This window comes from Meles meles, chromosome 16, assembly GCF_922984935.1.
Source record: "Meles meles chromosome 16, mMelMel3.1 paternal haplotype, whole genome shotgun sequence".
In the NCBI taxonomy this organism is placed as follows: Eukaryota; Metazoa; Chordata; class Mammalia; order Carnivora; family Mustelidae; genus Meles; species Meles meles.
Window position 1 is genome coordinate 27,764,001 of NC_060081.1, and position 17,701 is coordinate 27,781,701.

Consider the following 17,701-nt stretch of genomic DNA (forward strand, 5'->3'; position numbering starts at 1 on the left):
CATGATCCCACATGGACTATGGAACAGGCTTCTAGCTTTGTTTCTGTGCCCCCATACAATACATTTTCACCTAGAAGCTACAGCCATCTTCTTAGAACGTAAAGCACATCACCTCCCATCACTTTTCGTCATTGACTTCCCAAAGAACTTAGAACAAATCCATCTCCCTATATGGCCTGCCAGGCCCCTCACAACTGGTCCAGCCTTCTTCCTGGTATCTGCACCTGCTCCTCCCCCTTGTCCCGTATACACCGGCTACGCTGCTTCCTGAACATGCCAGGTCTGAGGGCCTGGGACTTTAGAGAGCCATCACCTCTGCCCAGAGTGCTCTCCCCTTGATCTCTGCACGGCTGGTTCATTTTTATAACTAGGTCGCCTCTTCAGCAAATTCTTTCCTATCTACCCACTTTCTGCCAAATAACCCTTTCTGCCACAACAAAGTCCCTTGTTTTAGGCTACTTCAGGTATTGCTGTTTTCCCCATGTTTCATACCTATTTATTTAGTGCCCCCTCCCCAACTAGGATGCATATTATCTATTTGTTCACCGGTGTGCTGCCCTGGTCAAGTAACTGCACAGAACTGTCAACTGAATGAAAGAATGAATCACGGTTCGTGTAGGTACTCATGATGAAAAATTACGAAAGAACCCTCACATTTTCTCCAGTCCTTCTTGGAAACTGAAGGATAAGGGTGAACACAGTCACCCAGGGAAGCATCATGAGGTCCGTGCTTGTCTCTAAAACACGTTGTGTCTTAGTCTGTTAGGGCTGCCATAAACTGGATAGTTTATAAACAACAAACATTTCTTTCTCACTGTTCTTTATGGAGGCTGGGAAGTCCGAGACCAAGTCGCAGGCAGATCCAGGGTCTGATGAGAGCCCTCTTCTTGGTTCATAGAGAGTTGTCTTACTGCTGTGTCCTCACATACTGGAAAGAGCAGGGAGATCTCTGGGAACTCTTTTATCAGGGCACACTAATCCCATTCATGAAGGATCCACTCTGAAGACTTAATCACCTCCCAAAAGGCCCCACCTCCTGATACCATCACACTGAGTGTTAGGATTTAACATGAATTTTGGAGAGACACAAACATTCAGTCTACAGCCACAGAAGAGCCCTTAAAGTCAAATTCAGGGCTCCCTTGCCTATATTATGTTTTCGAGGACATAGATTCACCTCCATGCTAAGGGTTTTTAAAAATGGGGTTGTCGCTGAAGGGTAGTGTTGAAAGGCTGGAGTCAATTACCGGGTACTCACCTGTTGTGCGATCTTGTGAGATCTTAACCTTAATGTGCTTCAGTTTCCTCATGTGCAAAGTGGAGATAAGTACTTACTCCCAAACGATTGTGGAGCGAATTAAAAGTTATACTTCGGATGCACTCAGAGCAGGGCCTGGCACACAGGAGGTGCTCAGTAATTGTTCGCTCTTTCTTGTCAGGAAAACCAAGCGTGGCAATTCCCTGCAGACTTGGACCATCTCCGCTGCAACTCTAGACTTCGTTCAGCGTCTCAAAATTTCGGCCACTGTCTCAGCTTCTCCTGTGATGGCAGAAGATCACAACCTTCACGCACAGGGCTGGCAGATACAGGGCTAACCTCCCGCCACCCTCTGCCCCTGCCTTGAATTCTCCCAGTGTCTTAAAAATCTGTACCCTTCTAACTTACCAGGTGCCAAAGAGTATGAAACCAAGTCCTGAGACACACAGAGAATACCAATCTCTACTTGAATAAACTGAACCAATAACTTTTGATCTTACAGTCAAACCTACTGCCTCAAAATTATTCATCTAAAACATTCTGTTAATAAGGGAAATGGTGATTTGGGATAGTAATGGCCAACACATTTTTTTTTTTTCCTAGTTAAACTTATTTATGTCTAAGCTGTTGGAGCAATTCTAGATGGGCAGAGTTCTTGTTTAGAGCACATTTACCATGGCACTCAATATTGATGTTCTCTATGAGACTGAAATTAATAAATCAATCTGGTTAGGAAAAGAAAGAGCTCTCCAGGGACTTTTTCAATAAGGGAAGTCTTGATCAAGTTCTAGTGTAGTTGATCAAGATCAAGTGTAGTTCTAACAGCTAGAAAAATAATTATTCAGGAGGATACAAAGTACAATAAAAGTAGAACTCAGGATATATAAAATCAAATTATAATATCTATAAAGTCTTACTGATTTTGGAGGCTACACACTCCCAGCTATACATATTGTTATGAAGATTAGCTTGTTCAAAGGAACAAATTGGAGATATTTTTAAAAATAGAGATATTACATAACTGAGACACAATTCTGAGATCCTAAATATATATTCTTCCTCTGCTGGCTTCTCCACATTCTACATTCATGGGTCATCCTGGCTAATACACTGATAACCTAGTTTTCAACAGAAATGTGCAGGTTAGAGTAATTTGATACTCAAGAATTACAACTTTTTAGAAATTTTATACTTTTAAATGTTGTACCAAGTAGATGAAAACAGGAAAAAACACCCCACATTATCTTCCAAAAATAACACTGAAATTTTATAGAAAAAAAGAATCTCAAAAAACCCCACATCAGTCCAGCTGAGATTCTACAGTACGCACACACTGAGTTACACACACACACACACTGAAATTTTATACACTGCATTTCACTTGTTGCTGGAGGACATTCTCCAAGTGTCAGCAGAAAGAACATTTACACGTATGACAGACGCATGTTTGAAATCTTTTATTGAACAGGCAATACATTGTGCAATGGTTAAGGACACAGATGCCTTGTGGAAAAGTTTAAAAATTATTTTTGGAAACAGTCTGTGAATTGATGAACCCGGCTATTTCCTTCCACTCCTTCGTAGAGTGACTATCTTCAGGAAGACGGTTTTATAGCTGCTCTTGGAAACGGCATCCCTGTTTTACCAAAAATGTCATGCCTAATAGTGAACATGAAAGGAGAAGACGGGATCCACAGGCAAGACGAGAACCGGAGACACAGGTTGATCTCAGGTGGAAGCACAGACACACGTTCCCCTGGAAGACCTTCTCCTCTGACCTTGCAGGCGCTCCTGACTTAGGCATTCATGGTTCACTGCCACTTTCTTCCTGTCCAAGCCCTCTTTATGAAGGCGATTCTCAAAGCCTCACATTCATACCTTTGGGCACAGGACCTTGTTCCTGGCCCTTTTCAATGGTGTTCTTGTTTTAGGGCACAATCCTGACCCAGGATTGTGGCTGTGTGTCTGTCTTTGTTGGCCCGGTTCCTTCCTCTTCCCCAAGCTCACTCTCCCCTAACTTGATGATAAAATCATTCTTCAGTTTCACAGTTTGTTTGCCTTGATTTACCGGCAGTTTTTGACTCAATGACCTGTCAAGGAAGTGGACATTCTTTAGCAGCAGGCCGTCAGCCTATTTTATAATTTGGGGCATGTCACTCCAAGCTTGAGATTTCTTTCTGGCAAGTTCCATCCAGGATGGCTGGTCTGCACTGGCATAACTGGCTCTCTTCAGCTGATGCAATTCCTTCTCCATCATCACTGCAGACTGAGCTGCTGGAAAGAAGACAAAACAAACAGAAACACGAGAAATGAGTTTGGGTTTCCACTTAAGCCTCTTGTGTTTCTTTAAAATATACGTCAAGGTCTTAACTGCGGTCTCAAACGTAAAATCCATTAATGTGCAAACATGTAAAGAAGATTTAGGCATAGAATAATTTATATAATAAAAAGTCTTAAGAACAGCGGGCTCAAAAACAGTTCCAGCAACGCAGTGAGGTGAGAGAAACATCCAGAATAAAACTGTAGGAACTCTGAAGATTGGTTTGCACCACAGTGTGTATATTCTTAACACTGACAAACTGTATACTGACAAATGGCTAGGATGGTAAATTTCGTCGTATGTTTCTTACCACAGTGAAAAATAATTTTAAAGATACAGATGCATGTGACAAGAGATGAATCTTAAAGACACTATGCTTGGTCAAAGAAGCCATTACAAAAGAATACATATTTTATGACTCCATTTATGAGAAATGTCCCCAAAAGACAAGTCATAGAGACAGAAAGTAGATTAGTGGTTGCCCAGCCCTGGGGCTGGGGACAGTGAATGACTGTAAATGGGCATGAGGTTTCTTTTTAGGGTGAGAGAAGTGTTCTAAAATTGGATTGTGATGGTTGTACACGTCAGTAAATATATTCTCATTGTCAATATATACTTGCTGAACTACATTTAAAAGATTTAAAATTTACATTTAAAACAGGTGAGTTTTATAGCACCTAAATGACATGTCAGTAAAAGCTGTTTAAAAAGTCAATGTGGCGAAGTGATTTGGAAAAAGAACATAAAACAAACAAACAAAAAGAGCAGGACCAATCCTGGAAAAGCATCTCAGTGTCTGGTACTGCTTGCAGGCTTCTTACCCAAGTTCTGATGGGACAACGAGATTCCTCTTTGCAGCCCCTCCTGGAGGCAGAGCTTTGTCCCCTGCCTCCGGTCCCCAGAAGGCTTGGCAGGAGCCACCAGGAAAGACTTGCTGCGGATGAAGTCGGCTGGCTTAATGGGCTCCTATTAAGACACAGAGAGACACACACTGTTTGGTCACTTGAGAGTCCCACAGGGGGCAAACATAGCCAAAGGCAATAGGCTACGGCATTTCTAGACAAAGATGAGTCGTGCCCCTGGTACTCTCTTGGCAGAGCTCCGACTTGTGCCCTTGCTGAGAGGGGCCTTTAGAATGGTGGACTCTGACTGGCATGTGGGGCCCTGTGTTCAGCCCACACAGACATCATGGCTTCTGCTCTGTCCCCCACCTGGCCTCAGCCCCACATGTCAGATGGCAGGGGTTCCATTTAAAAGTCGGAGTGAACTGTGTCAAAGTGAAATAGTTTTGAGATATGTGATACCTGGTATGAACGTGGATGCCCCAAACCAAGATGATGGGTTAACTGGCTTTATAAATTCCCTTAGCCTGCAGGAAGGTTTTCAAGTTAGGTATGATGGAGGTTTTGTTCCAATGAAGGGAAACAGGTCCTACTGCAGGTTCAGGCTCATTTTCTCACATGGCTGAAACACCCTTATGGGTTTATCATGGTGGCTATTCGGGGGAATACAAAAGCTGTGGGTCTCATCCTGCTTCTTAGTGTAGTTGCTTGGGTTTGAGAACACTGTTTCCATCCAGAGTGCGAAGCAGAAACCCAGGTCCCAGCCCTCCGGCTCAAGGTGAGGAACAAGGAGCCCCAGCAGGCAGCCAGCAGAGCAGTAAAAAGAAGGAGCTGCTGACATGGTCTCCAAGCTTCTAACTGAGAAGTTCTTTTACCCCGTTCCATGTCTCCTGATGCTGAGCTGTGTTGCCTAGGAGGCAGGGAGAAGAGAGCTGTGTCCACTGCCTCAGCAATCCAGCCACTTCTAACAGCGCAGCACACAGAGGGGGCAGACATCAGCAATCATCACAGGCAAGGGTCCCGATGATACCAAACAGAATGTGTGGGGTGCCAGGCCCCAGCTCCAGCTGCCTGGTCCCTCCTGTACCTACAGAGACAGAAGGTATTTGCTCTAAGCACCTGGGCTCTCTCGGGCGCCTTGGCTTGCTTTCCTATTTCAGACTTCAAGGTGCGGGCCCCGGGCTTGTCTTCCTGGTTTGGGGGCTGGTCTGAGGGCCCTCGTCGCTTCTGCCGAGCGATGGTGATCCAGGGTGGTGCAGGCTGACCCTCAGCTGCAGCAAGAGGACCCTTCTCTGTGGGTAAAGACACAAGGTTATGCAAAACATCGCAGCCCCTGTCGCATCTCACCTTCAGCTTCTCCCACACAGAGAACACTGCACAGAGGGGCCGCAGGCTGGGATAGGTGAGGCAGGAGGAAAGAGAACCCGGGAGCCTTTCTGGAGAGACTATTACTTTTCTTTAGGGGACTTGGTTTTCTCATTTAAAGATGCATCAAAGAGATGATGCTCCTCTAGTCTGAGTCACAAAATATTAAACACAGCTGTTCCTATATGCACATTTTAAAGCCACCTTCCTCCCACGAATACTTCCTGGAATGAGATAAAAGTAAGTACATAAATAGATAAGATTTCTTTAATATAAGCCTGTCATTTTGGGCTAGTACATACTACGTGATTCCTGATTCGCTTGGAAGTTTTGCAGATACACGGTTATTCTTTTTTTAAAAAACTGTAAACATAGCCTTCCTTTTGCAGAGAGTCACATCACAAGTTTTCCTTAATGTTCTGGAGAGGAGAGAAATGGTGCCTTTAAAACTTTCTTCAAGGAAACCTACGGATTAAATAGTGGCTTCTCACAGGTAAATCTAAAGTGTACTGAATCTGAGGGTTCACCATGACCTGCCTCTCAGAATGTTTGCCTGTCACCACACAAAACAAAGATAGAAGTGCACCCCCCACCGACAGCGTAAGAGGGGGAGATGCAGCAAGATGTTGGGAATAGAGCTACCCTATGACCCAGCAATTGCACTGCTGGGTATTTACCCCAAAGATATAGACATAGTGAAAAGAAGGGGCACATGCACCCTAATGTTCATAGAAGCAATGCCCACAATAGCCAAACTGTGGAAGAAGCCGAGATGCCCTTCAACAGATGAATGGATAAGAAGAAGTGGTCCATATACACAAGGGACTATTACTCAGTCATCACAAGGGATGAATACCTACCATTTGCATTGACATGGATGGGACTGGGGGGGGGGGGTTATACAAAGTGAAGTAAGCCAAGCAGAGAAAGACGATTATCATATGGTTTCACTCATACATGGAACATAAGCAATAGCATGGAGGACCGCAGGGGAAGGGAGGGAAGTCCAGACGGGGAGAAATCAGAGAGGGAGATGAACCATGAGAGACTATGGACCCTGAGAAACAATCTAGGAGTTTCAGAGGGGAGGGGGTAGCTGGGTGATGGGTATTGAGGAGGGCACGTGCTGTAATGAGCACTGGGAGTTATATGTAACTAATGAATCATTGAACACTACATCAAAAACTAATGATATACTATACAGTGGCTAACTGAACAAAAGGAAGGAAGGTGAAAGAAAGAAAGAAAGAAAGAAAGAAAAGGAAAGAAAAGAAAAAAGGAAAAGGAAAAGGAAAGGAAAGAAAAGGCATCCCCATATGCCTGGCCCTTGCCCTTTACACTTCCCCTTCAACGTCTTGGTTGGCAAGGGGAAGGCAGGATCCATGTCACAGCAATGCATGCAGAAGTCTGGGATGAGTTAGTGTTGTTGTTCTTGGTGGCCTGATATTCGCCACCCCTTGCTCTGCTTGTTCCTGCCTCCAGTTCAGCCTTTCTTTCTGTCTACCCAGGGACCGCAGGCGGGGATGGGTGAGGCAGGAGGAAAGAGAACCTGGGAGCCTTTATGGCAAGACTTTTACTTTTCTTTAGAGGACTTGGTTTTCTCATTTAACGATGCAAAGAGATAATGCTCCTCTAGTCTGAGCCACAAAATATTAAATGCAGCTGCCCCAAAGAGGGGACAGCAGCCACAGCTTGGCAAGCTTCAGTCTCATGTCAGAGTTGGGAAGGGCCTCTGGCTTCACACACTGACCTCTCCCTGGCCTGGACAGCTGGGAATGGCTCCTGCTCTCCTGGCTGATCCCTGGGGCCTCCACCCTACTGGACTGGTCCCCAGGGAATCCCGCTCCATCTCTTCCATTCGCCCCTTGACCCTTCCTGCCTCTTCAGCCTCTCCCTGGCTCTCCTCTCTTCCTTGCTGCTTTGCGAAGTCCCAGGCTCTCCCTGGCTCGAAAGGAACTGTCTCCACTGAGCCTCACCATCCTCTGTACTTCTCCACCCTCCGCTCCAGTGGCCTCGGCCTGTGTCTCTTCAGCTAATTCCTGACAGGGCCACACCAGAATGCTGCTCTCTCCATCCACCTGACCGCTAAACCATAAATCCTGAGGTCTCCCCATTCTCCCCCTGCTCTCCCCCTCACAGTACTGATGGAGCTGTGTAACCTTGCTTGGGAGGCCTGCCCTCCGTGGGCATGCCCTCTCCACGTCCTTGTCCAGGACTCTTGCTCCTAAACCTGGGAATTCCTCCTTCCTCCTGATCCTTAACTTTCATCTCTTCTTCCCCCAAATGTTCTCGGTTCCATGCTTGATTTCAACACTCAGATCTTCTCAGACTACTTCTAAGTGTACAATCCTTTCTGTTAGCCAGAGCCCAACATTTCTGCTCTCTTGCTCCTCCTGCCTACCCCCCTGCTCCTTCCATCCTTCCTGCCCTCCCTCCTTCCAGGGTTAATGTGTAAGGGCTGTGTTAAATGCTAAGGTGGAAAAATAAACCACCAACTGTCTGTTCTGTCAAAATCTCAGTCTATTGGGGAGACAAAATACAAATAAGAAGCTGTGGTGGAAACTGGAAGATGCTAGAGTTTACTAAGTGCTGGGTGAGGAAGGGCCTGACACTGGTACATGGCAGGTGAAGTGGTGTCTGGGTTGGGACCTAGAGAAGGAACCTTCCAGGCTGAGCAGAGGGGTAAGGAAAGGTTTCCCAGGTGAGGAGGGCAGAAGGCAGAGTTGTGGGCAGGCTGGCCACGAGGGGCTGAATGATCAGGCAAGAGGCAACTGAGAAGGGTCTTCTTGGTCTTTTTCCTGTCCATCATGGGGAGCCATGGGGTTTGAGCCAAGGGGACACCCTGGAGGCTGTGTGGAGAAGGAGCCTGACTGGAAAGGGATGGGAGGCTGGGAGGAGAGGAGGGAGGCTGTGGCCACAGTCTAGGAGGTGATGAGGGACTGGACACCCTGTTCCAGAATCATCCCTGTTTGCCCATGAAGTGTCTGTCCAGATGCTGCCTCCTCCATGAAGGCTGCTCTGTTCAGCCTAGCTGAACATGCTCTCCTTTTCTTAATCCTTCTGTGACTCTCAAGAGATTTTCCTCACGGCTTGGTGCTAAATATATCTGCTCATTCACTGTCTACCTCACCGATCTACGCTTTTGGTCATTAGAACTTATTTATTCAACAGACACACTCCAGAGACTATGCACCCTGTAGTGTTTTAATATTAGCTCATTTATGAGGTTCTTTTATGTTTTGTCTCTTGTCCAGAGAACCCAATGATTGTCAGGCACACAGAAGGTGGTTCCATGTTTTACAGAAAGTCTCCATTTCTCATCCCTTAATCTCAATCCCTCATTCCAGGGAGTCCTCATGGTCTTTCTGGACTTTAATTTTTTTCTTAAACAGGTTTCTTTCCACTTCTCCTTTGATTTCTTCCTCACGCTCAGTGACAGTTGTGCTCTGCTCCCTCCTGGCCCAAGGCAGATGTCTGGTGGTGCTGTTCTCCCCAAGACTTTGCCACAACACAGGCCTACCGGAGAGAAGGCTTTCACTATGGGTTCAAAGTCATTACCTCAGCCAACAAAATATTCTGAATAGTTCTGTCAAGACAAAGTGTGCACAGAGAGAAAATTCCCATCCTGAGTTTTAAACTGGAGGCTGAGCAGCATCTCTGAGTGCTCTGGCTGGCTGCCCAGACCCTCGGATCTGTGTGTAGCCATGGACACACATATTACTCTCGTCGCAAGGGCACAAGACAGCTCTGATGAACTCCCAAACACTATCTGAGCCAAAATGAGTATTTAAAAAATCACTGGCAAAGGTTCTGTAGAACAGGGGCTCTGTGGCCCTCCTACGGACTGTGCTGGTGGGAGGTCTACAGCAAGGCGGGGGATTCCAAGGTCAGACTGAGGCTGGGGGCCCTTGGGGACCAGGGGCATATCCTGTTCTCCTGTCTAGTGTGCTCATGGAAACAGCAATCTTGTAAACAGTGCAACCAGGTCAGGCTAGGCAAGAGGTGGTTTTTCCTTCCTCACACTGAGAGAATGCTGGCAGATTTCATCCCAAGCAGGGAAGGGGCACGGGCCTCTGCTCTGCCTGTCAGTGGCAGCCACGCTTCTGGGGTCCTCTGTGTGTAAGCGTGGGCACACGCCTCCAGCGTTCACGGGCAGATGCATGGGAGTGAGTGCGTGCTGCACCTGTGCTGGACCAGTGTGGGATCAAGTGACCTACAATGGCAGCCTCCCCAAACCTGGGCCAGGCATAAGGCCAAGATCTTTCACCAATCACTTCTCTTTTGGAAGTAAATGGCTTTTCCTTGTATTCTGTACTATGTCCTTGGCCACTTTGCTCCTTGTCAGGAATGCAAGCAGGCCACAGGGACCCTGACAGCCTCTACCTTTCACGGACGGTCCAGGGGCAGCCTCCTGGATGGAGGGCACAGGGAGGAGGGGGGGGTGAGATTCCAGACCCCGGGGTAGGAGGGAGAAAAGCCATGAAGCATCCTGCCATTGTGCCAGGGTTCAAAGAGGCCTGCGATTCCACCTGGAGGTTCATGTAACCCACATAAGTACCTGCCCCAGGTCAGCCCAGGCAGAGCATCTGGAAGAGACTCTGTTCTGATCTGTGGTAGAAGGCTCTGGTGGTCTGCACACCCTTCCCTGCACTTGGCACCACAGAGGGGCAATGGTTGAGGGAGGGTGCATGTGCCATACTCCACAAGGAAAGGGAGGAGAAGGGCATCGAAGACACAGGTAGTGTTCAGGATAACACAGGTTTCAGATGCCAAAAAACTTCCTAGGTGATAGCTCTACAGCACGAATACTGTAGGGTCAAGGTTCAACCATAAAATAGCTTCTGAGATTAAGCATGTTCAAAATGTCATTAATCCCAGGATAATATAGATGTAGCAGTAGATTAAATAAAAGGAGATGAAAACACTCCTTTGTTTACTTCTTTCTGCCTCAACACAGACAACCTTAATCTTCTGGGGATTTGGCTAAAGGGCTCTGACATCTCAATTTCTCCTCCCCAAGGGACAAGAGGTTTCGCAAGCTGTCAGTTATGCCTGGGTTTACAATGAACAGCCCAGGAACGGTTCTCATGCACAGGGAACTATCAGTTCATGTCTGTATCTGTGGGATCTCCTTTACTGAGAGCCCAAAGGAGAGGGACTCCCCCAAACACATCTCCCCTGGAAAGAAAGACCACAAACTTGACCTGTCGTACAGCATACGTAGAGTAAAATTTCCGGAAGACAGAATACTCTAGATGCAGGAAGCTGTGACAGCCACAGAGCTTGCCCTAAATAACTTAATTTTATAGGAGGGCAACTTTTGGTAGGGGAAACTAACTTTTTGTTGTTGTTATTTTGAGGATATGTTCTGTCAAAGAGGGAGGCTATGAGGAGTTTATACATTAGCTTTTCTCCAGATTCCTTTTTCTTAATCCGTTCTCCCACCTCAAGAGTTTAGTCTGAAAAGTATATTTATTGTTCTAGCATTCATTTCCAAGAGTTCTTGTTCTTGAGGTTGGTTCAGTAGGCTGTGGTAATGAGGACTGCTTCCTCCCTGGGTCCAGGAAACAGCAACTACTGATGTGGCCCTGGGGCCTCCATGTCTAGAAATAAGGTTTCAGGCTAGCAAGGTACTTTTGGGCAAATTCCAGAATCTCTCTGTGACTCAATTTCAGTGTAAAATGAGGGAAGGAGCAGTGTGTACCCCTCTTAGCAGGACTGAAGATTGCACGAGATCATCTACTATCCCTGCCTCCTACGTGACGGTGAATATGGGATGGGACGACCCACAGGAAGCACTCGACATAGCGTCTGGCTCCGTGTGAGCTAGAGAGGGTGAGCTGCCCCGTGGCCGGTGCTGTTGTTACTCTGTTGTTGTTATTGCTGCTTGAGGAGAGAGGCAGCCTTTGGTCAAATTCCAGCCAGGACAGGATGGCGGCCAGGAAGCCTTTTGCCAGTGTCCTCTCCTGTGATAAAACAAAACAAAAGAAAACCCAAAGCAAGCACTGGGTGTCCTTTAGCCTTTTGCCTGGCCAGGGGGCCAGGCTGACTCTTGGTTCCCAAGGACACGGTCCGCAACGGTTCAAGCAGACGTCAACCTGATGCTGTGCATGTCCTTCCTTGTCTCCTCAAATGTCTTCCTTGTTGGCGCCTGGGTGGCTCAGTGGGTTAAAGCCTCTGCCTTCAGCTCAGGTCATGATCTCAGAGTCCTGGGATGGAGCCCCACATTAGGCTCTTTGCTCCGCGGGGAGCCTGCTTCCTCCTCTCTCTCTCTGCCTGCCTCTCTGCCTACTTGTTATCTCTGTCAAATAAATAAATAAAAATCTTAAAAAAAAAAGTCTTCCTTGTTTATAAAAGTACACATGCACATCATACAAATTCAGAAAGCAGATAAAAGTATATAGAAGGAGAAGCAAGTTTCCCATAAATCAATAACCCGGGAGAGTTGTGCTAAATAACATTTTGGCACGTTCCTTCGAATCCTTTTCCGTTATGGTGTCATCTTAAAAATACATATCAATAGCTCATTCCCAGCTTTTCAAAACACTCTTTGCAGAAGGAGAGGCCCGAGTTTAGGCTCTAAAGTTTCTGTTCTAAAGTGCATGCATCATTAACATCTGTCACAGCCAGAAGAAGCCAGGACCGTGCCGTGGTGCTCCAGTAACAGCAAACATCCTCCGGCTCAGTCTCCCCTCCAGGTCCTCTGCCACCACTCTGGTTTACGTGGGGGAGATGAGGTGTATAAATACACACCACGGGGACTGCTGGAGTGGGGTGGCATCCTGGACTCTGGGGACACGTGGAGCCTCATCTATGCTGAGGATTTATGCCAGGCTTCCTACATGGAAGGTGAGGGGTTTTTTTTGTTTTTGTTTGTTTTTTTTAAAGCATTTATTGATTGACTGTTGGTCTCAGCTTACACAGACAGTGCCTGATCAATACATGCTGGCTAAGTCTGCAGTCGCTCCTCACCAGTTCTGCCCGTGAGCCAGGCTGGGCGGTCTTATGGTAGAACTTGGGCTTGTAATTCTCATGTCAGCATCTGTCTCAACACTGCGCTGAGCATTCGGGAAGTAAGGGCTTTTCATGGAATGATGTGTGCTAGGGCTGTGCTCTAGTTCTACCTCCAAATTAAATGAATTGCCATTCCTTCCTTTTCTCATTCAACCAATACAGTCAGTCCTCTCTGCTTGTGGATTCTGTATTTGTGAATTTGCCTACTCGCTAAAATGTATTTGCAATGCCCAGATGGGTTCTTGTGACCCTTCATGGTCATCTGCAGACATGGGCAGAGCAGTGAAAAATTTGAATATCTGGGCGAGAATGGTCCCAGCTGACATCAAACAAGGGGACTCTGTTTCTTTCCTGTTTCTCCTTTCATACTATAAACAAATGTCCTTTTCGCGGTAAACTTAGTGCCACATTTTTTGCATTTTTGTGGGGTTTTTTTGGGTAATTTTGCTGTCTAAAATACCCCCCACATCTACTGACAATGTGCTAAGAAGACTGTGAGGAGCCTTATGAAGAAAATACGTTCGTCAGATGAAGTTCATCTCATCAGGGCTGAGTTTTTGGTTTTGTTGGCTGTGAGTTGGATGGTAATTGATGAATAATACATACAGTACGGTGTCTTTAAACAGAGACACACATAAATCAAGGTTATGTGCTGATCAGTTGACAAAATGTAATTAGAGGCTCACTAACTCTGATTTCTACTCTATTTCTTCTAGGAGCAGTGGTTTGGTGTTCACTAATTCAGTAGTCACAGCAACTTTATGGAGCATAACTACTCTAAATAATGAGAATCAGCTGTACCTGATTAATGCCCACAAGGCACCAGGCCATGGCAAGTGCTGAGTCTATAGACAGGAAGGCTGTTTCTAAGCTAATACTTCTCTCCAGGGCCCCGCACACAGGCTCTTCTGAAAGAGTAGTCAGGAATAGAAGGATCCTTCAACAGCTAACATGTGGTCCGTGGTCTGTGGTCCATGGTCCAGGAATGAGTTCCAGAGTCTGGGGGCAGGGGGTACGAGGGGCCTCTGGGGCACTGGTCTCATTCTGTTTCTTGTCTGGTGTGTTGGATGTGTGAAAATTCATTGAGCTGCACACATATCTATGCCTTTCTTTGCACGTATATCATTCTTAGTAAAAAGCAAACAAAACCACCCACAAAAACTATCTAAAATCATCAGGACTCACATGGTGACTGGATAGCAAGAAGGAAGGGTCCAGCTGCCTGTCCAGATACAGAAACAAGGCAAGGCTGCAAAATGGAGCTGTTTCTACACTGCAATTAGGCAAGGCTACTGGCAAAGGGGCCAGTGTTCTCCCAAGGATGTCCCCCTCCCTCGTCAGCCGAACCTTTCCATCCTCTTCATATCCCCCTCAGCCCTCAGAAGCACCAGGAGGTCTTTGGATCACTTGCCTTTCCTATTGCTGTCCCCCCTCACCCAGCCCACCTCCTTAGCTCCAGCGAAGGTTTATCCTGAATCCCCCTTCCTCCATTTCCTCTCCAAAATAAGACTCCACAGCTCAGCAAGACAGAGAACAGATCTCTCTAAACACTTAGCTCACAGCCTGATGGCAAAATGGAGCGCTCAAGAAGAGAGCAACTGTGTCTGGGAACCTCCTTCCGGGCCACCAGGGCCAAACTCTCCTCACGGCTTTTCCCTCCTCCAAGTCAGGAGGCACTGCGGGAATCTCCTCACCCCAGCTCCTGAGACCCACCTTCAGACCTACAGATTTTCTTTCTCACAATCTTCACAATCTCTTTCCCACATGACAGGGGGAAAAAAATGCCACTGCTGTTTTAAATGGTCCTGGTAGCTTGTTTATATCATAAGCTGTGAGAGCCTATGAAGGCCAGGACTGCCCCTCTTTTCCTGGTGTCATAGTCAGTCTCCACAGAGCATGTCCCGCTTGCTCACTGACGTGGGGCACACTCGGTCAAACAATACTGCTAACTCTCAGGGTGTCACGGTTTTACAAGTGATTAGGCCTAGGAAAAGGGCCAGTGGAGTCAGAAGGCTTCCAGGGCGCCTAGGTAGGCTCAGTGGGCTAAGCCTCTGCCTTCAGCTCAGGTCATGATCTCAGAATCCTGGTATCGAGCCCCGCATTAGGCTCTCTGTTCAGCAGGGAGCCTGCTTCCTCCTCTTTGCCTGCCTCTCTGCCTACTTGTGATCTCTCTGTCAAATAAATAAAATCTTAAAAAAAAAAAAAGGCTTCCCAATGCCAGCATTCATGAGGGTCTGATAATATAGCATATTCCCCGGGGGGAGTGGTCAGTCCTTGCCTAAGGGCAGGGGTGTATGCAGGCCTCCACAGTGGCAATTTATGTGAGTCTTTCCCCCACTGGGGGCCTGGGGTCTGCTTTGCTTTTCTTCTTCTTGTTGCTATGGCACTAGTTATAACTGCTTTAGGGCTCTATTGCTTCCAGGTAAAAAATCTGTGAAAAAAACATTTAGAAACAAAAACCAATGCGTGAGTCACATCTGGATTCGGATGTGTGAGGTCAGGAACCTGGTCACGTGCAGGCACATTTATTGGGGCACCCCAGGCATCAGATGCTTTGCCAGACCCTTTGCTTAACTTCAGGTCCAGCTGCCCAGTGTGCAAGGGCAAGGTTGGCAGACATTCCCAAGCTGTCCAGCCCCATCCCCTCATCTCAAAGTGGAGACCCCAGAAGCCAGAGACAAAGCTCAAGGACAAAGAGTTGTGATGTACAAGCTTGGACTCAAAGTTAATTTGCTCACCTGTCGCTGTGCAATTAAAACAGCCTCTGGGCAGAAGGCAGTGACCGAAGTCCATCTCTGGCCATAGAGACAGCTGCTCTCTGTTACCTGCCAGGTAATATAACTGAGACCTTATAAAGATATGGGGATAGAAAGGCACTGCTGATCTGAAAATAATTTTGAGCTACAGCAGATGAAGTGGAAGAAGTAGTGAAACTCTACTACATGGCACTCCCTTATAATTCAGCATGTCCACCAACAACCCACTTTGGATTCCTTGTGGCTCTCCAGGGACAGCTGGAATTCTCCAAGATCTGTCTCAAGTGGCCACTGGAGAACAAGTGATTAGTTTTAGGGATGGCCCTTGTCCACAGGGCTTAGATTTTCCTTCTTCTGTTATCCCTTGGCCCTCCCTCACTTGCCCTGGACAGGTAGGGAAATCTCTCCCCATCCAAGAAATGTTCACGGCTAAGGTTTATTCAGTCTTGATTTTCAGAGCAATATCATATTCCTAATGACCCTCGCAAGCCTCGTTATGTAAGAACCTTTTCAAGCCCCATTTCAGAGACAGGAGCACAGAATCTCATGGAATAAAAAGGACTTGTCCAAGATCATATGGCTGATATGTAACAAAGCTGGGACGTGAACACAGGCTTTGTCTTTATCCTTCATTCACTATATCTCAGACCATCTCCTATTAAGGAGTATAAACCCCCGCCTTTCCTATACACCATTCTCTCCCCATGGTAACTTATTCACTGAGTGGCAAACAATAGTTACTCAGCCTTGGCACTACCGAGACTTGGGGCTGGATGATTCTCTGGTATTGGGGGCTGTCCTGTGCATTGCAAAATGTTCAACCCCGCACACTAGATGCTGGTAGTGTCTCCCTCCCGCCACAGCTGTGACAATCAAGTAGTCTCCAGACACTGCCAAATGTCTGCTGGGGAACAACGTCGCCCCCAGTTGAGAATCACCACAGTATGGCATAACAGTGAAGATCGCAGCGGCAGGGGAGGTCTACGTGGCACCAAACTCCCCTCCCCAGGTCACCCGCTATGTTCCTTTGGGCAAGTTCTTTTGCTACGTTCCTGCTTTCCCATTTATAAAATAGGATTGTTGGTAGAAATTAAAATGGAAAGCATATAGAATGATTTTTGGCACTTAGTGACTGCTTAATACACATTAACAATTACTGTCATTCTTTACCTGTATACTGAGTCTAAGTGGTGGGTAAATCCAGGGCAGACCCTGACTTTGGGAAGCTGACACACAGAGAAACAGGTGAAAGTATTATGGGAAGAGCACAACCCTTACAGACTGCTACTTGCCCCAAATCAGGGCCATCTAATGGAACTTTCTGCAGCGGTGGAAATGATCTCTGTGCTGCCGGCTAGTCACGAGATACGGGGCTGCTGAGTCCTTGAGATGTGGCCAGTGTGACTGAGGAACTGATTTTTTTCAAATTTAATTGCAATTCATTTAAGTTTACATTTAAAGAGTCACACGTGGGGTGCCTGGCTGGCTCAAGTTGGTAAAGCGTGCAACTGATCTTGGGTCCTGAGTTCGAGCCCCACGTTGAGTTTATTAAAACAAAAACAAAAACAAAACAAAAAACAGCTTCATGAAGCTAACAGTTCCATGTTGGATAACGAATTTGGATCCTTGCTACTCAAATGTTGGTCTGTAGACTATAGTACTGTCCTCATCAGAATCAGAATCTTCATTTAAAGGAGATTCACAAACATTTGTAAGTTTGAGAAGGGCTTCCCTAGAATAGGTGTTCTCACCCCTGGCCTCACATCAGGATCACCTATAGGGCCTTTACCACTCCCTTGTCTGGGCTGCCCCTGCACCCATCAACCTGAACCCGTGGAGGTGAGGACCCCAATTTGCGGCGAGAACTGGGAACCAATGATCTCAATGATCTCAATGCTGCTCTAAGGGAGGCTTGGAGAGCCCACGATGCTTTCTGGATGACACAGAGGGCCTGACTGACCAGGTGGCCCAATTCTGAAATTGGGCTGATGCCCCTGTTCCAGGCGAATCCTCCCAGAAATCAGCCAGTGTCCCCTGCCTTGTATCTGCACATCCACTCCAAGGGCATCCCCGCTGGTGTCTCTGCAATCCTGGACTGGCCTCACCCCTCTGGCTTTTGGCGCCCTCTGCCCAGGACACTTGCCCC

General features: G+C 46.9%; 1 protein-coding gene across 5 annotated transcripts in view; it reads right to left on the bottom strand.

Moving 5' to 3' along the window:
* Positions 1-2,693: 2,693 nt before the first annotated feature.
* Positions 2,694-17,701, bottom strand: part of CRACDL (CRACD like) — a 133,965-nt gene continuing 118,957 nt past the window's right edge. For 4 of the 5 annotated variants that reach the window (XM_045980116.1, XM_045980115.1, XM_045980119.1 and 1 more), the window contains exons 8-10: positions 5,540-5,712; positions 4,400-4,544; positions 2,694-3,532 (exon numbers count right to left, since the gene is read on the bottom strand). In XM_045980116.1, coding sequence (XP_045836072.1) covers positions 3,390-3,532; positions 4,400-4,544; positions 5,540-5,712 — 461 coding nt within the window. In that variant the 3' untranslated portion in view covers positions 2,694-3,389. The remainder of the gene's footprint in view (positions 3,533-4,399; positions 4,545-5,539; positions 5,713-17,701) is intronic. The other variant, XM_045980120.1, reaches the window with a different exon arrangement.